At 36.1% G+C, this 23,524-nt stretch overlaps 1 protein-coding gene across 2 annotated transcripts in view; it reads right to left on the bottom strand.

Moving 5' to 3' along the window:
- Positions 1–23,524, bottom strand: part of STK4 (serine/threonine kinase 4) — a 113,437-nt gene that overhangs the window by 37,067 nt on the left and 52,846 nt on the right. For both annotated transcript variants that reach the window (XM_004062218.5, XM_055373052.2), the window contains exon 10: positions 17,756–17,913. In XM_004062218.5, coding sequence (XP_004062266.1) covers positions 17,756–17,913 — 158 coding nt within the window. The remainder of the gene's footprint in view (positions 1–17,755; positions 17,914–23,524) is intronic.

Raw genomic sequence — 23,524 nt, 5'->3', positions numbered from 1 at the left:
CATGTGCCCCTGAACTTAAAAGTTGGAAATTTTTAAAAAAGAAAAAGTAAAATCTAACATTTTCAGTCAAAAAATCTGGATGTATAGAACAACCAATACCCTGAGTTGTGTTTTTTTCTCAGTAGCAGTACAATAAATTACCATCAATCAGCCTTCTCCTCCCTACACTGTCCATTAGAAATCTCAGTAATATCAGCATCAAACTCCAACAGAGAAATGAAGAAAGGAAATGAAACATGCTTTCTATTCCAGCATTACTGGTGCTTGGAGTAGGTGTGTTATCAAAGACAAAAGATGCTAATTGCGTTGTATTTGAGTAGTGGAGGATCCAGATTTGTATTAGGTAAAAGTGGTCCTGTTGGGAGAGGGAAATGACACCAGGAACACACCTTGGATAATGATAAAATTTCTGCATCATGTTTTTTCTTTCAGAGGCACTGGGCTACATAAGCAAATATCACTTTCAAGAGCTCTAATAGAGACCCTTTCTTTGGATGGAGTGGGAAAACTTGCATAAATCTCCTTTGTCTTCTCAACATTTCATGTCCCAGGAATAAGGATTACTGAATTGTCAAGAGTTTGTGTGAGAAAAAAAACAGGAGGTAAAGCTGAAAAGAAAGACTGAAGAAAATATCTTTAACAGCTCAAAAGAAGAAGAGTGAAAAATATGTGTCTAAGTGAATGAGATCATAATTCAAAGGTGTGGCTATAGATCCAGGAATAAGAAAAATACATTCATCTCAGCTGAAAACTAAAAACTGTGCTTTCTAGAGTAATAGCTAATTTACATTTTAAATTTCAGCCATTGAAACCTTCTTGATGAATAATAAACAACACTGAAGTTACAGTTGTTTTTCTTTTTCTTTTCTGACTTCAAATTATAGAAAAATTAAAGTAACTGAACCAAATCTGGCTTTGGTTGTAATGAGATTCAAACTTTAAAAACTTCAGGTTCTGATTACAGCAATTAGGAATTCCAGGCCTCCAGGTTGTTAACACCTGGCAACATTTTAATACCTGCGGCAGGCTAACAAACAATGTTCGCCAGGAGATTGATTACTCACTCTTCCTGTGACACGCGATGTTATGACTAGAGTCTTAGGGGCTGCTTTATACAAACAGCACTAAAATGTGGCAGAGGGAGACCTCTGAATAAATCCACTCCTTGCTGTTTAAAAAAAAAAAAAAAAGCTAAACACGCTTAAAACATGTAACTTGCTTCTCAAAACTGACAAAGCATGAACCTAAAAAACCAAAACAATCATAAAAAATTGCATTCCCTATTTATGAATAGGTTTATGAAGGAATCAACTTAAAAACTGTTGCAAACAACCTAAATGTGTATCAACAGAGGACTGGCTGAATAAACTACAATACATCCTCACAATAGAATACTAAGCATAGGAAAAAAGAATGAGGACTATCTCTATGTACGGCTATGGAGTAATTTCTAGGATATATAATTAACAAAAAACAAACAGAGAAAAGTATGGATAGGACACTACTGTTATCTCAGAATGGTAGTACAAACATACATGTATTTGTCTGTGCGTGCATGCATGCATGGATATATCTTGTGTATATCTCCCAAACATTAAAAAAAGGAGGAAACAGAGGAGATAGGAATAGAAACTAAATCTGAACAACTTTGTTTTGTAGACTTGCCCCTTGGAACCATATAGTTTATATAATTATAAAGCAAAACAATAAAAAGCAATACCTCAAACAAAAAACAAAACGAAACAAAAAAACCTATCGGCCAATTGAGTTTGTGGCATAACCACATAGAAATTATTCCCAGTAGCTTTAACATATAATAATTTGATTGTACATCTATATGGAATGTCCCTAAGGACAACAAGCTGCAACACAAATCTTTAACTGTTTTCAGTATTGTTGTCAGAAGTACTGGTATTATTATTCTGAGGCTGACATTTATTGTGAATTGAAAAACAAATGAGTAATTATATTAGAATTGCTGGGAAGATATTTGGCATGGGGGAAAGGATTACAGATGTGGGATGAAAGTGGTTAAGGGAAAAACTAGTAGTATTCAATCTACACTGGAAATAGCATAAGAATGCATGAGTTTGTAATAAATACATTTCCTGGATTCATACATTGAAAAGGCTTAGAAAAAAATGACCTAACTGCAATGAGCACAACTTGCACCCAGACTGTGGTCTCTAATTACCATTTCCCATTTTAAAAACCTGAGTTCCTTAAAAAAAAAAATGTCTGTTTCCAGGTTTGGAGCAAGACATGGACAAGATGAGCCTGGGACATCTCACATCTCATCATACTAGAAAGCAAGGATGCTCTCACAAACTACCAGGGAGTATATAAAGCACACCTCAATAAAACATTTAAAAGTAACTACTGGGGTTATATCAAGATGGAACCATTTGAACATAAGAAATAGCTGAAAGGATTGAAACAGATCAAATATTTTTAAATCCACGAATTTATGATACAAAAAAAATCACTGGTTATATCTTTGGAGAATGCTAGGGAACCAATACATTATTTTGAAAATTATAATAAAAATTAAAAAATCAAGTGCATATTCTGTCTTTTCTGTATACATTGTACCTGAGATTATCTAAATAATGAAATGCTTCTTTACTTCAATTGGTAAATGGAGAAGAAATGATCAAATGTCACCACTCTGTAACCTCTAATGAAATGGCATCCAGACAATGACCTTCACTGGTTTCTAACAATGGAAAAAGAGAGATGACCATATATCCAGATATTATGAACCTTCTGATGGAAGTATACATACCACCTATGAAATACCCTTGCCAAAAAAAAAAAAAAATCGAACCTGATTCTGATCAAGCTTCTAGATCAGCAATTCTCAAAGTCTGGCTTGCAGACCCCTGGAAAATCCCTGACACACTCTTAGGGGACTCTATAAGACCAAAGTATTTTCATATTAATCTTAAGACACTATTTGACTTTTCTACTGTGTTGACATCTGAAATGATTACACAAAAGCAGTGGGGGCTAAAACTGTTAGCCTCAGTACAAATCAAAAAGTGGCACCAAATAGTGTCAGCAGTTATTGCATTCTTTAGAGTCACTGGCTACAGTTTTTTAAAAACCCTTAAGAATGTCCTTGATGAAGTAGTAAAAAAGTTCATGTCTTTTTAACAGTATCTATGATGAAATGAGAAGTCCACATATAGCACTTCTGTTGTAACTGAAATACAATGGTCATTTTGAAGCAAAGCACTTGTGCAATTGAGCTGCAAGCTCAACCAGCTGCTTTTTCCACAGAGCACCATTTTACATGAAAAATGACAAACTGTGAGTATTCAGACTTGGGTATCTGGCAGACATTTTCTCAGAAATGAAAAAAGTGAGTCTGTCACTCAAAGGAAAACAATTAAGAGTGTTGTAGCTGATGATAAAATTCAAACCTTCAAATGAAAATCAGTATTCTGGAAAACTTGAATCTACCACTGTGAGCTTGACAACTTCCCTACACTTAGCTACTCTTCTGATGAGACTGGTCATAACTTCAAGGAATGTGGTTTTTTTTATATTGTTTAATGAAATGTGCCAACATTTAGAAGATCCATGTAACTGAATGAACCAACATCTTCCAAATGCCCAATGCGTGATGTTACAAAATCACATGTGAGTAAAAGTTCCACTCAAAATTTTAAAACATCAATGAATTTTAATATACAGAGTAAGAAAATTTCATGAATTTAGTTTTATATTCTACATTGCAACTAACCTATAAGAAACCACTACTTGTTGAGTTTTGGTATAGGGTCAAAGAAGACTATCCACAGTTATCTTAAACAGCTATTACAATAGTTCTGTATTTTTCAACTACACCTCTTTTTGCTAGGCTAGACTTTCTTCCTATACTTCAAACAAAACAATGTATTACAACAGACTGAATGCAAAACAGATAGGATCATCTATCTGTCTAAGCCAAAAAATTTGAAAAATGTAAACAATGCTATTTTTCTTACTCATTTGTTTTTGTTTTGGGAAAATGGTCACTTTTCATTGAAAAAAACTACATTAATGTATAATTAACTTTTTTTAAGTAAATAAATTCTTTAAACATTTTTTGAGTTTTAATTTCTAATTCAGTAAATATTAGTATAAACGAAAGCCCTCTGGTGTCCTCAATAATGTTTATAAGTATGAAGCGGTCCTGAGGACCTCTGTTCTAGATAAAACTACCAATTTATAAGAAACTCAGGGAACATATTAAATAAGACCACTTAGATGCAATTGGCAATATCCCGAATGAAGGTTGAAACTATATGGGATAACAACTGGGTTTCTCCAACAGTATCTCAGAGTACACGAGCAGGGGTAGCAGAAAGGAAGGGCTTTAAGTTAAAAAGTGGCTTAAGAGACACATCAACCAACTTCCTATAAATCTCATTTGGATCCTAATTCAAACAAGCTAAAAAATATATATAAATCCAGGAGACTAAACAGTAACAAGGCATTTTTTGGCATTAAGGAAATTTATTACTCCTAATTTGTAAAAGTATGATAAAGGTATTATAATTATATTTTTTAAAAGGTCAATAATATTTTATAAATACATATGAAATATTTAGAAATGAGATATGCCTGGGATTTGCTTCAAAACAATCAAGCAGTGTGGGTGAATAGTGGAGGTGAAGGATTAAATAAAACAAGAATAGTTGACTTGATGATTGTTGTAACTGAGTAATGGGACATTAAATTTTACCTTACCATTAAAGGCTGGTAAATTTAAGAATATGCACTAACTTTTAGAGTCACTTTGAAATAAATGAACAATAATTTCACAAAATGTTTTGGGAGAGTTATTTTTGTCTCTATGAAATGGCAGATAAAGTTTCAAATTGTAGATAACTGAGTTCCCAGGAAACATCAAGATGCATTCTTGACAGTATTAACTTAAGCATAGGCAAATAAAGCATTTCTTCTACCATATCAATCATGATTTCTAATTATAAATAAGGTAGTAATAATTCTTGCCTCCCAGCAAGTGTCTGATTTCTAACATGTGCAGCCAAAAGCAAAAAGTACAACCTAATAATAAATGAGTAACTGACTATGTTCTGACAATTCAGTAAAGCTTCTTTGTAAAAACCCAAAGAAATCTCAACTTACAATCAGATTTGGAGCCCTGATCTAGGAGAGAATGGTTAAGATAAAGTTTCATGGAATCATAGGTTGTTATCGGCCTCCTGGGAAAAACTCAGGGCTAAAATTTATCCTTCCTTACCACAAAAAGCCAACTGAATGGCTTATAACTATCCAGGGAATTCAAACAATCAATTTTGTTCAGGTTCTGTTACTTTTATCAAATTAATTTTGAATTAACAGTTTGGTGGTTTTATATCCTGATGGACCCATTATCACACAACTTCAGATGGATATGAGCTCTCTGCGCTGCATTAGGACTCTATTTTTAATTTCTCTGATATACCAAGGAAAAAACCTAAAAGAGTACTAAATATTTCCAGCAAAAAAGGGTACATTGGGCATTAATTTACTTCACCTGAAGTTCTCTCCTTCGCTCCCTTCCTCCCCTTTTGCACACATCCACACTGGTAATGCTCCAGCTCAATTACTCAGTACTTCCTGGACCCATGCCACACTCCTTAGTATCTCCACAGACACACTTCATCTTTCAAAACACACTTCCAATGACACTTACTGGTGCCTTCCCTGGGGTTCTTGCTCTCTCTTTTGGGCTCCTACAGCCCCTTCTTTATGTACTTTATGGATAGAACTTACCAGAATAGTCTAGAAAAATGCCACACAGTACAGACAGTTAAGAGGATGGGCTCTGGAGCCAAACTGCTTTGGTTAAAATCCTCACTGTGCCACTAACTGTCTGTATAACTGTAGTCAACCACCTCCCTTTTAGTCTCAGGGTTTTCTTTTAATTGACAAATACAGTTTGTACATATTTATTGTATACAACATGATGTTTTGAAATACAGTAGTCCCTCCCTTATCCACAGGAGATACATTCTGAAAACCCCAGTGGATGCCTGAAACTGTGGATGGTAACGAATCCTATACATTCAGCTTTTTCCCATACGTAAATACCTATAATGAAGTTTAATTTATAAAGTTGTTACAGTTAAGAATTTATCAATAACTAATAATAAAATAGAACAATTACAACAACAATTCGTGGATGGAAGATTCACATTTGTTCACAATTTCATGGATGGATGATTCGTTCTTACCACAGATCTTAGCAACCTCAGCATATGGTTTTACCCCCCTTATTTTTGGTCAAGAACTTTCACCTCTTCTCTTAAAAGAAGCACTTTACATCTTCTCTTTGGCAAGCTGGAATTGCCAGCATCGCTACTCTCGCACGCTGGGGACATTATTAAGCAAAATAAGGGTTCCCTGAACACAAGCACTGTTATACCTCAAAAGGTGATCTGATAACCAAATTGGCTCCTAAGTGACTAGGAGTGGGTACCGTGTACTGCACAGATATGCTGGACAAAGGGATGATTCATGTCCCAGGCGGGATGATGCGCCGTGGCACAAGATTGCATCATGTTACTCAGAATGGCATGCTACTTAAAACTTAGAAACTGTTTATTTCTAGAAGTTTCCATTTAATATTTTCAGACTGCAGTGGGTAACTGAAACCTCATAAAATGAACCTCATAAGGATATACTGTATGTACATACATTGTGAAATGGCTCAATCGAGCTAATTTACATGTGTGCTACCTCACATACTTACAATTTCTTTGTGGTGAGAACACTTAATTAAAATCTGCTCTCTCAGTGATTTTCAAAATACAATACATTGTTTATTAACTAGTTACCATGTTGTACAATAGATCTCTTGAACTTATTCTTCCTATTAAGCCTCAGTTTTTTTACCCCTAAAATGGCAATAACAACATTCCTACCTCATGGGATGGTTCTGAGAGTGAAGTAACATATGTAATGCCTGGCACATAGTACATTTTCAATAAATGTAAGCTATCATTAGTATAATGTATCAAAATCATTTGATTATTTTCTGCTACATCATAAACTCTCTAAGCGTAATGACTATATTTGAGTTTAATTCAACTAGTAGTTGAATAAAATAATGAATGAATTCAGAGACTATGTCTGAGTTTAATTTGAAATGGTGTGCTAACTCTAAGCTGGGCAATTGCTAGGTGTTAGGAATACAAAGACGGGTAAGATAAAGTGAAGGCTGTAAAAGATCTCGCAGTCTTATCTATTCACACATAGTACACACAGAGAACCTCAATAAATATAGATTGAATTAATATGTGAGGGCCAGTTACTATCAACTCTTTTTATAGAAGAAGTCATAAGAAATCTGAAAGCAACTTCATTTGAATAAATAGGAAATTTACTCTAAAACCTAAGGACACTGAAAGCTAATAATCAACAATACTTGCAAAGCTGATAACTGACTGAAAAGTATTGTGGTTCTCTTAATCTGTATATATATAACCTGGTTAACTTTATTTAGACTAAAACCAGGGAAAAATCTCAATTGAAAGTTTAAAAATGTATCTTGCTCTATTTATTTATTTTAAGTTAAGCAAGTAATATATTGATATAGTAATATATTCTCTCTCTGTGTAAAGACAGCTAAAACTAAAGTTCTCTCCACAGGTAATGACTTTCAAGTTATTTTTAGATCCTGTCTTTTTTTATCTATGCAGCTGTATGTGTGCATATACATAGAAATGGTAGCATGATTTGTGTTTTATTAAATTTACACAAATTTTACAGTTTGCATTATTTTGTATTTTATCATTATATAATACACTCATATATAATGTAAACTATGTATCCAACAAAGGTGTATATATTTTTAAAAATTTATCTATATTATATATACACACACACATATACATACATAGGTACGTTTCTTAATCCTACTCTTTAACATTGATCTTTTGTTGTTGTTGTTGTTTTAAGACATGGGGTCTCACTCTGTCACTCAGGGTAGTATACAGTGGTGCAATCCTAGCTCACTGCAGCCTCGAACTCCTGGGCTCAAGAGATCCTCCCACCTCAGCCTCTCAAGTAGCTGAGATTATAGGCATACACCACCAAGCCCAGCTAATTTTTTTTTTCTTTTTTTTGTAGAGATGGGGATCTCACTATGATACTTAGGCTGATCTCAAATTCATGGGTTCAAGTGATCCTCCCACCTTAACCTCCCAAAGTGCTGGGATTACAGGGTGAACCACCACACCTGGCCTATGTTCTATTCTTATGCCAATATCACAGTGCTTTCATTATTGTGGTTTTGTGGTATGTTTTGGTCTCTGAAAGAATAAGATCAACCTTGTTCTTCTTGTTCAAAAGTATCTTGCATATTTTTATGCATTTACACTTCCACATGGGAAGTAAATATGGCATAATGTTTAAACATCTATTTATCTAAGTTTTCAAATTTAATAATATAAAATTATAAATAATAATCTCTAATCACACTGCCATATTCTGTTTCTAGTAACTGTCTCTCGCCTTTCCCCTACTGCAGTTTATTGGTACACTCTTCCTTTTTAACTTGATCAGATCTACCAAATATCAGGTCCTTTCAAATATCTTGCTGTTGGTTTTTACCAATCAACTTTTTGGTTTGTTTTCTATTTTCATTAAATTCTGCTTTTATCTTTATCCTATTTTTAACTTATTTATAATCTTTCTTGTATTCTAAAAAGAAAATTCACTTAAGGCTATAAATCTTCTTCTAAGTGCCATTGTTTACTGCCTCCCACAGGTTCTGAATTACAGGGATTTGAATTTTGTATAATTCTTATTATTCATTTCTAACTTGTTTATAATTTATATTTTATTTTATCTTTAAAGTAAGATTTAGGAATATATTTTTATATCTCCAGGTGGGATAAAGTGGCTTTGACTACTTTCTTAATGTTAATTTCTAATTTTATTGCATTATAGTCAGGTAATGTGGCCTGATTTCTTTTTTAACCCTTTCAAACATTGGCTGGGCATGGTGGCTCACACCTGTAATCCCAGCACTTTGAAAGGCCGAGGTGGGTAGATCACCCAAAGTCAGGAGATCGAGACCAGCCTGGCCAACATGGTGAAACCCCATCTCTACTAAAAATACAAAAATTAGCCAGGTGTAGTAGCAGGTGCCTGTAATCTCAGCTATTCAGGAGGCTGAGGCAGGAGAATCACTTGAACCCAGGAGGCAGAGATTGCAGTGAGTTGAGATCACGCCACTGCATTACTCCAGCCTGGGCAACAGAGCAAGACTCTGTCTCAAAACAAAAAACAAAAAAACATAGTAACTCAAAGTTGACAAACACAAGCAATGGAGAAAGGACTCCTTATTCAATAAATGATCCTGAGATAACTGGCTAGCCATATGCAAAAGACTGAAACTGGACCCCCCTCCTTAAACCGTATACAAAAATCAACTCAAAATGAATTAAAGACTTAAATGTAAAACCTAAAACTATAAAAACCCTAGAAGATAACCTAGAAAACACCATTCTGGATATAGGACCTGGCGAAGATTTCATGATGAAGGCAACAAAAGCAATTGTAACAGAAATTAAAATTGGCAAATAGGTTCTAATTAAACTAAAGAGCTTCTGAACAGCAAAATAAACTTTCAACAGAGTGAACAGACAACCTACAAAATGGGAGAAAATTTCTGCAAACTATGCATCCAAGAAAGATCTAATATTCAGAATCTGTAAGGAACTTAAACAAATTAACAAGTAAAAAGCAAACGACCTCATTAAAAATGGGGAAAGGACATGAACAGACACTTCTCAAAAGAAGACATACGCATGGTCAATAAGCATGTGAAAAAAATACTCAACATCACTAACCATTAGAAAAATGCAAATCAAAACCACAATGAGATACTATCTCATACCAGTCAGAATGGCTATTATTAGAAAATCAAAAATAACAGATGCTGGCGAGGTTGCAAAGAAATGGGATTACTTATACACTGCTGGTGGGAATGTAAATTAGTTCAATCATGGTGGAAAGCCGTGTGTCGATTTCTCAAAGAACTTAAAAGAGAATTACCGTTCAACCTAGCAGTCCCATTATTGAGTATATACCCAAAGGCACAGAAATTGTTCTACCATAAAGACACATGCATGTGTTGTGTTTGCTGCAGTACTATTCACAATAGCAAAAACATGAAATTAACCTAAATGCCCATCAATGACAGACTGGATAAAGAAAATGTGGTACATGTTGACATGGTATACTACACAGCCACAGAAACGAGCAAGATCACATCCTTTGCAGCAACATGGATGAGCTGGAGGCCATTATCCCAAGCAAACTAACACAAGGACAGAAAACCAAATACAGCATGTTCTCACTTGTAAGTAGGAGCTCAACACTGAGCACACATGGACACAAAGAACAGAACAATAGAAATCAGGGCTTCCTTGAGGGCAGAGGGTGGGAGGAGGGTGAGGATCGAAAAACTACCTATGGGGTACTATGCTTATTACCTGGGTGATGAAATAATCTGTACACCAAACCCCCATGACACACAATTCACCTGTGTAACAAACCTGCACATGTACCCCTGAACCTGAAATAAAGGTAAAAAAAAAGAATAAAATAGTTGTTTTATGAATATTCTATGTTTTTAAAGTTTCATATATATTAGAAATTTTGTCTATATTCTGTTTTATCAATGTTGTTAATTGCGTTAGTTTTTTGTCTAACTGAAATGTCAATTTTGGAGAGAAGAATATTTAAGTCTTCTTGATTAACTTCTTGAAACTATAATTGCAGTATTCTCATTGCTCCTTCTATTTCTATCAGTTTGGGATAAACATGTATGTTTCATATAGGTGCATGACTTACATCTTCTAGATAAAGTATACCTTTTAACAGTATAAAACATATCCTTCCCAGGTAACATTCTTTTGTCTTAAATTCTATTTCATCTGATTTTTTTTTTTTTTTTTTGAGATGAAGTCTTGCTGTGTCACCCAGGCTGGAGTGCAGTGGCACGATCTCGGCTCACTGCAACCTCCGCCTCCTGGGTTCCAGCAATTCTTCTGCCTCAGCCGCCTGAGTAGCTGGGACTACAGGTGCATCTGCCACCACGTCCAACTAATTTTTTGTACTTTTAGTAGAGATGGGGTTTCACCATGTTGGCCAGGCTGGTCTCAAACTCCTGACCTCACGTGGTCCACCTGTCTCGGCCTCCCAAAGTGCTGGGATTATAGGCATGAGCCACCATGCTTGGCCTCATTTGATATCAATATTGTTTCACCTACTTTCTTTTAGTATTTGCCTAGTGTATCTTTTTCCATTCCTCTGTTTTAAACTTTTCGGTTGTATTTTCTTTTCGTTACATCTCTTATAAACAGCATTTAGCCGGAATTTGACTGTTATTTTTATCCAGACTCTTTCTCTTCTAATAGGAGATTTTAGTGCACTCACATTTACTGTGATTACTGATGCATTTACATTTAAACTGCTATCCCATGTGTCAGTCGGCTCCAGCCACAATGGACTCCTTTCCTTCCTTACACATAGTCTATGTCTTGTCTCACAGTCTCTGTACTTGTTTCCCCTACCTTCCTGTGACTTGCTTCCCCTCTTCACTGATGTCTCAGCTGAATGTCCTGTCTCTCCACAGGCCTTTTCTCACAATATCTCTTAACTGTGCTTTAAAAAAAAAAAAATTCGCTATTATTACCTGAACTGATACCTACTAGGGTACTGGCTTAATGTCTATTTCCTTCACTGTAAACTCCATGAGAACATGGGCCTGGTCTGTTTTGTTCACCACTGTTGGCACTTGGGCCATCTTTTTTTTATTTTTGTAATAGAGATGGGGTCTCACTATGTGCCAGGCTGGTCTCGAACTCCTGAGCTCAAGCAAACCTTCCACCTTGGCCTCCCAAAGTGCTGGGATTACAGGTATGAGCCACTGCACCCAGCCCGGGTCATCTTAAACTAAAATATTACAGTGCGTTTTTGGAAGATTCATAAGCCAAATTGGATTTAAGTTTACAGCTGTTTGTGGCTTTATGAATGGCAAAATGGGAAGGTCTGAATTCTCACAAAATATTACATTTTTTTCCAAAAAAGTGATCTGCTAATAGAATACGAAATATCAGTTTTAGAGACCTGCATTTTTAAGCACCTTTTATATTTTAATCACTACGTATCTTAAACATTATTAGAAATTTTTGGAGGGGTTTCTCAACTTGGCAAACAGGCAATTCACTTTTAGAAATGAGACAAATATTCAGTTTCAGATGAAAATATGAAGTTTTTGTCAGTATAAAATTCGGCTACTCCTGATTAAATTACTTCCTATTTGCCATTTTGGGCAAAAAGGTCATTGGAAAGCAGCAATTCTCTTCATAGGAGGAAACAGAATTATCTTTTTTCATAATTAAATACTATCTGCCTAGAAATCAGAAAGTCTGTAAGAGATTGTGAAGGAGGCTGGGCCCGGTGGCTCACGCCTGTACTCCCAGCACTTTGGGAGGCCAAAGCGAGTGGATCACAAGGTCAGGTGTTCAAGATCAGCCTGGCCAAGATGGTGAAACCCTGTCTCTACTAAAAATACAAAAATTAGCTGGGTGTGGTGGCAGGCACCTGTAATCCCAGATACTCAGGAGGCTGAGGCAGAGAAGTGCTTGAACCCGGGAGGCGGAGGTTGCAGTGAGCTGAGATCATGTCACCACTGCACTCCAGCCTGGGCAACAGAGTGAGACTCCATCTCAAAAAAAAAAAAAAAAGCAACTGTGAGGGAAACATGTTAGCAAGTCTGACACATATCCTTCGTTAAGCTTTCAGGAGATTATTCAGAACTTTCTTCACTCAAAGGACTAGCTCTTTATTTGCCAGATGTCACTTACAAACATACATTTTCCATATTTTATGTGCTTCTTTGGCACCTCCAGTAAGAGTATAGGAGACTCAAAAGGGGAATAACAAGGAAATTTAAAAATCATACAATGTTAATAAAATAGAAATACATCCTTATCTCTGAATTTCTGTAGTACCTAATAGAAAAGAAAACAAGAAATGTATATGAAGATATACTACTCTACAAACCTTTTAGAACAACTTTAGTGGGTAAGAGTCACCAGGAGGACAGGTTAAAACACCAATCAATGGGTGCTGTCCCCAGATATTCCTATTCAGTCCGCCCGGGGTAAGGCCTGAATAACTGTCTTTCTAACAGTCTCTAGGTGATGCTAACACTGCTGGTCTGGGACCACTTTGAGAACCACTGTTCTAGACTATTATTTCAAATGCTTGCTTTAGGATCAAGGTAAAAGCTATGTAACAAGAATATCAACTATGAAGACAGTTTTCATTTGATCTTTGTTGGGAGAGCAGCTCATGTATCTCTCATCTCAATTTTCTTTTATTGCTTAGTTTGAAATTTTTTTGTAAGAGACTTTTATTAAGTAAATTATCTTAACATTCTGAAGGTACAAATAGAGTAGAATGTCATATATCAGAATAGGCTGGCTCAAGCATATATAAATCCAAACAATTTAGTGCAAGAGTCCCAATATCAAATGCCCCTAAGTGTCAGACAGGTCAGACAGTTAATACAAATGAGTAAAGTAGGTCAAATAGTGTGAAGAATTAGAGAGGTCATACCTAAACAGGGCAGCTGCCACTCAGCTCCAGACAACCATTAACCAATAATGTAGGTCTACTGTAGCCAGAACTTTCACATTTTCAAAATAAGCTGGAGATCCAACATTTTGTGTAAAATCTCATAAGTTTTTAACATAAGCAACTAATTTTTAAAAATTAAAAATTTAAACACCGTATAGGACACACAGAAAGGTCTGTGAGCTGGTTGCTGCCAGTTTATGACCTCAGATTTAGAAGAAAGTCTCAGGAGTAATACAAGTCATGCAATGTGCTAACCAGGTCACTGTGCACCATGGGTCCACTCCCCCTGGAAGTCATCTACTTCCAAAATAAAAAGTACTCTCTCTAAAGACCTCCTAAAGCTCCTCCGTATAAGTAGCTTGCCCACCAAAACAAGTTTCCTGCCAATGATCTTAGTATGAGAAAACTGTGGCAAAGAGAAATCAATTCTTTACACGTTAAAACTACTGATCCAAGAATAATGATTAGAATTAAAGTTGGGCAAAAGGCCTGAATAGACATTTCTCAAAAGACATACAAATGGGCAACAGGCATATGAAAAAATCTCAATATCACTAATCATTAGGAAAATGCAAATTGAAACCACAAAGAGCTGGTACAGTGGTTCATATCTGTAATCCTAGCATTCTGGGAGGCCCGGGCAGGAGGATTATTTGAGGCCAGGTGTTCCAGATGAGCTGGGGCAACATTTCCAGATCTCATCTTTGGAAAAAATTTAAAAATTAGCCAGGCGTGGTGATCCATACCTGTAGTCCTAGGTACTCAGAAGGCTGAGGTGGGAGGATTACTACAGGCCAGGAGTTTGAAGCTGTAGTGAGCTATGATCGGACCACTGCACTCCAGCCTGGGAGAATAAGCAAGACCCTGTCTCTTAAAAAAAAAAAAAAAAAAGAGAGAGAGATATCACCTCACCCTAGTTAGAATGGCTATTATCAATAAGACAGGAAATAACAAATGCTGGTGAAGATGTGGAGAAAGGGGAATGTTCATACGCCATTGGTAAGAATTTAAAGTAATAAAACGATTATAAAAAACAGTATAGAGGTTCCTTAAAAAATTAAAATAGGTCTACTATATGATCCAGCAATCCCACTGCTGGGCATATATCCAAAAGAAAGGAAATCAATATATCAACAAGATATCTAAACTCTCCTATTTATTGCAACACTATTCACAATAGCCACGATATGGAATCAACCTAAGTGTCCATCAATGGATAAATGGATAAAGAAGATGTGGTATACACACAATGGAATATTATCCGCCAGAAAAGAGAAAGAAATGTTGTCGCTTCTTTTATTGCAACATGGATATTACTGGAGGTCATTATGTTAGCTACAATAAGACAGAGACAGAAAGACAAATATTACATGTTCTCACTCATGTGGGAGCTAAAAAAGTGGATCCTATGGAGACAGAGTGTAGAATGACAGTTAGCAGTGGCTAGGAAAGAGGTGAAAGAGGGATGAAGAGAAGTTGGTTAAGGGGTACAAAAATATGTCAGAGAGAAGGAATAAGTTCTAGTATTTGATGGTACAGTAGGAAAATTATAGTGAATAATTTATTGTATACTTCAAAACGGCTGAAGATTTATAATGTTCCCAACACAAAGAAAAACGTCTGAGGTAACAGATATCCCAATTACTCTGATTTGATCACTACACATTATGAACAGGTACTAAAATATTACATGTATCCTAAAAATATCATAAACAATATTTTTTAAAATTAAAAAGGATTAAAGTGACTGGGTTTTCAAAATTGCTAACTTCTTTTTTTTTTTTTTTTTTTTTTTTTTTTTGAGACAGAGTTTCACTCTTGTTGCCCAGGCTGGAGTGCAATGGCATGATCTCGGCTCACCACAACCTCCACCTGCTGGGTTCAAGCGATTCTCCTGCCTCAGCCTCCCGAGTAGCTGCGATTACAGGCATGCACCACCACACTGGCTGATTTTTTTGTATTGTTAGTAGAGACGGGGTTTCTCTGTGTTGGTCAGGCTAGCCTCGAACTCCTGACCTAAGGTGATCGACCCGCCTCGGCCTCCCAAAGTGCTGGGATTACAGGCGTGAGCCACCGCGCCTAGCCAAAATCGCTAACTTCTAAAACATTTAAAAACAAGGAAACTAAGCTTAGAAGTACTACAGATTTGAGGATTCTCAAGCATTCTATCACAATAATGATGTGATTTGGTACCCAGTAGTTAAACATCTTTGCCTGAAGACTGGCTAAACTGAGAAATCTGTCCTTATATACATGTTGAAGACAACTATACAGGCAACATGGAATAGACGCACAATAATTCAAATTTCGTAAGTCTACTCTGATTAGCAGTGGCAGCCTGGTGTGCTGTGTTAAGAAGGATTCTGAAGCTGAACCCTGATTCAGTGGAACAGATGGGTGCCAAAGGCCTAGAAGAGGAGAATAGTAGCAGATGTGCCCCATAATTTGCCACCTTTGAACAGTAAATAAAAACACTGCACCTGTGTTCAGAAACGCTACAGTTCTCCTATAATGTATTAATATAGCAACTAGAATAATACCTTTTAAATATAAATAAGGTCAAGTCATCCCTTCCAATGGTCTTTCATTCCACTCAAGAGTAAAAGATAAAGTCCTTTTTATTACACAAAAAGCCCTGCATTATCTCACTCTCCATTATATCTCTGATATCATTTCCTGCTGCACATCCTATTGATGCCATTCCAAAACATACTGTTTCTTCGTTGTTCTGTAAACACACCAGCCAAGTCCCTGCCTCAGGATCTTTGCATCTGCTATTCCTGCTGCCTAAAAATCTCTCCTCTAGATATTCACATAGTTCATATCCTCATCTTCTTACCAAAGAGAACTTCCTTGACTACTCTTATTTTTAAAAAACTACACACACACACACACACACACACATCTTTCTGTCTCCTAACCTCCCTTTTGCTTTATATTTTTTACAATAGTTGCTATCATTTAACACACTAAATACTTATTTTCCTTCGCCTAGAATGAAACCTCCATGAGGGATGGGTTTTTGGCTGTTCTGTTAATGACCACATCCCTAGAATAGTGTCAAACGCATGACATTCAGAAAAAAAAAAAAAAAAAAAAAAAAAAAACTGGATAAGTAAGTAAATGAACAAACAGGTAATATAACAAATGAACCTGGGTTCTATCATGGGTTCAGTGACTAATCAGTTAATTTACCTCAGATGAGTTATTCTGGCCCTCAAAGGATCTCTACCATTAGTTGTATAAACTGTGATATTCCTGCCATTTTATAAAAGTAGAAATTAAGTTATGGAAGAATGGCGTCATTTCCTCTAGGCCAGTCAGTAGTATAGTGGAAAGCCAGAACTAGACAGGCCTACCAGAATTCAAGCCCAATGCCCAATCTAAGTTCTTTTATAAACAACAGAATTATGACAGATGGAGGATCAAACTTCAGAATTTTAGAATGTAAAAATAAAAAGCTCCTGAAGAGAAAAATCTGTTCTAGTAATAGTCAAGAAGAAAATGCAGACTCCTTAGCTTACTTTTTCCCAAAATTTTTATTGCTCTACTCCTTAAATGCCTATGAACATTAATAAGTGTCTATGGTTGAGGGAAAATGTTCCACAGTAGAGAAAGGAAAACACATCCAGTTTTTCATATGAAACTGGATTATACATTCATCCTCTGAAAAAAACTGAGAATAATCCTTTCAGCAGGGTTAAAATTAGGAGAATAGTTAGCAAAACAACAAGGACACCACAAAACAGTGTCAATTGCCCTCCAATCTAATTCTTAAATATAAAATCAAAACCCCAAATAAACTATTAAAGACAGTTGCAATTTCATTTGATGATTGAATACTTCTCTCACCATGAACAATTTCTAACTGGACAAAAATAAAAAGTGAATATGGACTTCGAAAGCGAAAAAGATGCCACTAATCAGGGACCAGAGAACTGCTCAAACATCAGTCAAAATACTGTCCTTCAGCTCAGTAGACACTGTCAGGGATGGTTTAGGAGACTCAAAATGCACAAGAAAATGCTTGGGCACTAATGTGTGATATTTCAAATAACTTCCCCTGAAGACATAACCATTTACTTCCAGCACTACTTACAAACTCGTAGTCTCCATCCTGTGGTATTTTCCAATCTGAAGAATTTTTCAGTGGACCAGGTACACTCTTGCCAAAGCTGTTGATCTGGTTTTCCTTTTCTTTTTGTTCAAAATATTCAAGAAAGGATGGTTTCGCAGGCTGCATGGTCTCATCCCTTCCTGAAAACAAAGAAAAATGAAAAATGAAAAGAAACATTCTAAATTTTAGGTAAGTTTAATAAATAGACATATCTCCAGATGGGCTACAATCTCTGGATCAGTGGATATTTCTGTTAGATAAAGGACTCCTTCAAGAATCTAGTGAAACTACAAAAAATGCATAAATCCTTGTCCAAAAAATTCTCATGGAATTCCAGAGGAGTTAAGATTTCCCCTAAAATACATTCAGAAATTTCCCTGGGGTCCCTTTTTCTAAATGGAAGATTTGGGTGATGCAATGATTCTGATAATCTGCAAATAATACATTTGGAGTCTCCTATAGCAAACAGCTCCTGTAATATTTAGAATGAGACAGAAGCAAGCAAAAATATTTAGCATCTATCACATACAATATTCTCTATAGGCATTTAAGTAGGAAGAGGGGATGATACAGTAGGGTGACTTTCTTTGATAATCTCATAATCTAACTGGAATAATGAGAAAAACATACATGAAAAAGAAAACATAAATCACAATTCATCCACTCTATGAAATATTATGTAACTTTAAAAATACTATCTACATATGGCTTACAAAATAAACTTATGGGAAAAAATAGGATACAGTATTACATATACAGTATGATTTTGACTCTATAAAATCATACATAAAGGAAAAAAAAAAACTAGGGGAAAATACCCAAAATGTTAACAGGGTTTATCTCTGGTAGTAGGACTATTCGTGATTTTATTAACTCCTCATGAACATTTTTTAAAGAAGTTAGTACTGGGTCGGGCGCGGTGGCTCACGCCTGTAATCCCAGCACTTTGGGAGGCCGAGGTGGGCAGATCACGAGGCCAGGAGATCGAGACCATCCTGGCTAATACGATGAAACCCCATCTCTATTAAAAATACAAAAAATTAGCCGGGCGTGGTGGCGGGCGCCTGTAGTCCCAACTACTCGGGAGGCTGAGGCAGGAGAATGGCGTGAACCCGGGAGGCAGAGCTTGCAGTTAGCTGAGATTGCGCCACTGCACTCCAGCCTGGGTGACAGAGCGAGACTCTGTCTCAAAAAAAAAAAAAAAAAAAAAAAAAGAAGTTAGTATTGAACAGGTATAAAATAAATAGAATTGATTAAAAGAATTATATGTGCCCAGTTCTTGCATGCTGTGTGGTCAGGGAAGACTGGTAAAAGGGGACTTAGATGGGGCCTCAAACCATCCTGGAGAAAAGCATCAGCAGTTACACAGTAGCAGTAACCGTTAAGAGAGCAGAATACAGCAGCTATTAGTTATTAGTAACAAGAGCAGAAAGAATAATTTTACCTGGCATGATTTAAAAATCAAGCTAGCTGAATGTACCTGTTTCAAAGGTTGAAGTATCTTTGTGCCTCTGATTAGTATTCTAATACAGGGAAATACAGGAAGTATTTTTCATTGCTTTCCATGAACATAGGGGTTTATACGGCCCTTTCCTACAGTAATCAGGAAAAACAACCAGAAGGTTCAGCACCTTAAGAAGCAGATGAGAAGGTATCTAGAAGATAAAGAACAGCAAGTGTTTCTCTCCAGGCACCCTTGGTCTATGCAATCTTACTTATTTCATGACACTTCCTAGTCCAGTTTCAGGCCAGCCGCCCTACCTCTCAGAACATTTGTCATTTTTCTCACTATCACCATTGCTAAGCTCAACAGCAGCCAATCCTGTATCTGCCCATATCCACACACTGCCAATGGTTTCCTACTACACTGTTTTCTCCTCACTAATTAAGAATTAAATACATTATTTGCTAGGACCAATCAGCAAGTATATGGTGTTTTGTTTTGTGTGCTCTAGGTATGATGTTAGAGCCATGATCATGCAACTGCACTCCAGCCTGGGAGACAGAGTGAGACACAGTCTCAAGAAATAAAAAGGAAAAATCAGTCTTTGACCACTTTATTGTGGTAACAAAAAAGAGCAACTCCTTTGTAGGAAATACAAACAAAAGAGGGTATCTTCTTTCTTAGGAAATACACACTTAAAATTTGAGAGTAAGCTGCATATATCACGCACCAACCTCTCTTGTCTCATTATTTCTGTCATTCACGTCTGTTTATCCATCCGTCCATTCATTTTTATATATGCACAGATAAATGACTAAACTGAGTTTATCAATAAAAATGGCGACTTCTGGACAGAAATAACAGGTAATTTAAAACTTTTTCTCCAATGGAATTTACAAAAACCATAAGGGCGTCATTCTTTTTTAAAATGTATTATATCCAACAATAAAACAATATATTTCTATGGTTCTTCATTAATTACTTTCAGTTGCAATACAGGTGGACTTAAGAAATTGAATCTTTAAACCAAGGATGATGAAACACTAAAGATAACATTTCTGTGGTCTAATTCTAAACCATGTCATAAAAATCAAAGAAATGTCTGTTAAGTGAGAATATAATTATTTGTCTAATTTCTGTCACTGTTCAGATGAAAAAGTGAGAACATCTGCTTGCCTCATATTTGAGTTCTTCTTTCTTACCAACCCACTTAAAAATTTCTAATTTTTGGAGTTAAAACACCAACTGTTCTTTGTCTCTTTCAACAATGAAAATCCACAAATAAGAAAGTCTATCTAAAATGTATTTGCTTTTACCTTCTGATATCAATACCAGGGACCTGATTATACCTGACATTTATTAGAATTCGAAGTTCCAAAAACTAAAGTGAAATAAAAAGAGAAGTTTTTTTAATCTAACCACATATTCAGATATAAGCTGCAAGTAAAATGTACATATGTATTAGAAATTTAATTATAGCAAAATGATCAGTTAAAATGTTACATTTGTCAGATTGCCAAAAAGCTAAAGTTGATTTTGGAGACAGAAGAACGGAAAAATTCCTCTCCTCAAATTTTATGTTATGTATATTTTACCACAATAAAAAAAATGGAAAGTAATCCCTATCCTGCAGTTCAAAGATTTAGATTCTGGTTCTGACTACATGATCTTGGTAAAACCACAGGTTCCCAATCTGCAAAAAGAAGACACAGGGCCAGATTATATCTAATGTTCCCTGCAGCTTTGAAAAATTCCGTGATTTTATGACGGATTTTATGAAAACATATTTATGCTCAGTTATTAATAACTATTCAAAAGAAGAAGTTCTTATCTCTAGTAGGATTATGATACTGGATGCCTCTAATCTAAAACATGCTACAACTAGATGTGTACAGGCATAAAGCAAAGACCAAAGTGAAAAATAGTTAAGAAATATTTTAGTGACAAGAGTATCTCTGATTCTTTGGATTTTTTGTCGTTGGTGGTTTAACAGATGGAAGAGGTAACTCAAACTGTAATAAAGATATCGTCTAGAGATGCAGATGAAATATTTTATGGAACTAAAGTGAAAAACTGAATGAACTGACTGATAGGGGAAGCCACCTTAACTGGCAAGAAACAGCAGACATTCAAAAATAATTAGCTGATCCTTGTATTTAGTGATTCCAGAAAATAAATGCCTCCACCATAATGGTTCTTTCTTCATGTGTGAGAGTGCTTTACTGACATGTTAAGTTTATATGAAGAAGACAGCAGTATTCCTATTGTGAATAACACTGTCATTACATTGCAGCACCTGTACTAAGTCTGATTTTATAGACTGACAATAATTCTCAGTAAACAGATTTGCATTCCTATCACAATTAGTACCTAAGATAAATTGTTTTTAAAAATGGCCACAACAATTTCCTCTTGGTATCTTCATCCTTACCTTACTCCCTCTCACAATGACTCTGGGCCTGGCTATCTAACCTGCTTTGGGCATTGAGACAATAGCAAATGTACAGCAAGAAGAGACTTAAAAATTCTTGTGTAGGCTGGGCATGGTGGCTCATGCTTATAATCCCACCACTTTGGAGGCCAAGGTGGGAAGACTGCTTGAGCCCAGGAGTTCAAGACCAGCCTGGGCAACATAGCAAGACCTGGTCTCTACAAATAATAATTTTTTAAAAAAATTAGCTGGGTGTGGTGGCACGCACCTGTGGTCTCAAATATTTGGGAGGCTGAGGCAGGAGGATCACCTGAGCCCAGGAGGTCAAGGCTGCAGTGAGCTATGATCGCACAACTGTACTCCAGCCTGGGTAACAGAGCAAGACCCTGTCTCAAAAAAAAAAAAAAGTCTTGTATATTTTACTATAATATAAATAAACCTGATTGAGCCTGCTAGATGGTGAAATACTACGTGGAGAGGCCCAAGTCGACAAATGTCTCAACAAATAAATCAGCCATCCACAGCTGTTATTGCACCAGCTGACCACAGAGCAGAGCTAACCAGCTCAGACCAGAATTGCCTGCCTACCTGAGTCCAACCTAACTGCCAACTTACAGAATCATGAATCAAGTTAAATAAAATGGCTATTTTTAACCACTAAATTTTAGGGTGGTTTACAATGCAGCAAAAGCTAACTGACACAGTTTCAGCATCTCTATCTCACATAAACATAAACGTACACACACACACACACACACACACACACACACGCATAAACATACACCCCTAAATCTGGAAAAAAGAGTTCTATTCTTTGGAAACTTAGGTTCAAATTCAACTAACATTCACTAAATACCTTCTACATTTCAGGCTTTCTACTAGGTGCTTTCACATAATGGTCTCATCCAAACTGCACATCCAAACTGCATGACCACCATATAAAGTAGAGGGGGAAAAGCCTTACACTTAATAGGCATCTATCAAGTGCCAGAAAATGTACTATATCACTTAATCCTCAAAGAGTCTTTTGAGATATGTGTTATTTATTATGCCCCTTTTACAAGTGAGAAATTTGCAGATTTCTAAGCTAGTAACCAACAAGGATGGGACTTGAATGCCAAATATCAGGTTTTAAGTTTAGTGAGCTACATCTCATACTGTACAGTCTCTAAAATCAAAATAAAGATTCTTGACATGTTAGAACTGCCATTAAACTAAGTGCAGAAAGAGTGGGGAAATGTAATTTTCCCAGTAACCTTATCTTTGAACTTTTCTTTCAGCACCCGTTAGCTAGATAGATGATCAAGTGTGCTGGACAGCAGCTTGTCAGGTTGAAAAGCGTAAGAGAATCATTCCAAGCTGATTAAAGGCCATGCTGTCCCCCAGGGCTTCAGCTAGCTTGTGGGTTTTTTGTTTTAACTTGAGCTAGCATATTTTTTCAGATGTATCCCAAGAAATAAAGATGTTCAGCTGAATGATAATACAAGAAACCTAAAGCCGTAGAAAGAATGGACTGAAGAGAGAAATCAAGCCTTGAAAATGCCACATCTTGCTGATTCTTTTATCTGATGCCGGAAATGCATGAATTCCTATGCTAAGACTCGCCTATTTTTCTTTGTAAGCAGCATTTGTCAAGCTAAATGAACAATCTGTCTAAGCCTACAGACAAAGCAGTGAATTCATCAGCAACTGTATCTTCCATTTATTTTTCTTTGAAAAATGCTACGTAAAAGCAGAAGGAACCAACAACCCAAATGTCTATCAGCTGATGAACAGATAAACAAAATGCAGTGTATCCATACAGTGGAATATTATTCAGCAACAAAAAGAAATAGTGATACATGCTATAACATGGATAAACCTCAAAAACATTATG

The sequence above is a fragment of the Gorilla gorilla genome, chromosome 21, assembly GCF_029281585.2.
Source record: "Gorilla gorilla gorilla isolate KB3781 chromosome 21, NHGRI_mGorGor1-v2.1_pri, whole genome shotgun sequence".
Lineage (NCBI taxonomy): Eukaryota > Metazoa > Chordata > Mammalia > Primates > Hominidae > Gorilla > Gorilla gorilla.
This window is presented reverse-complemented; position numbering and strand designations above follow the sequence as displayed.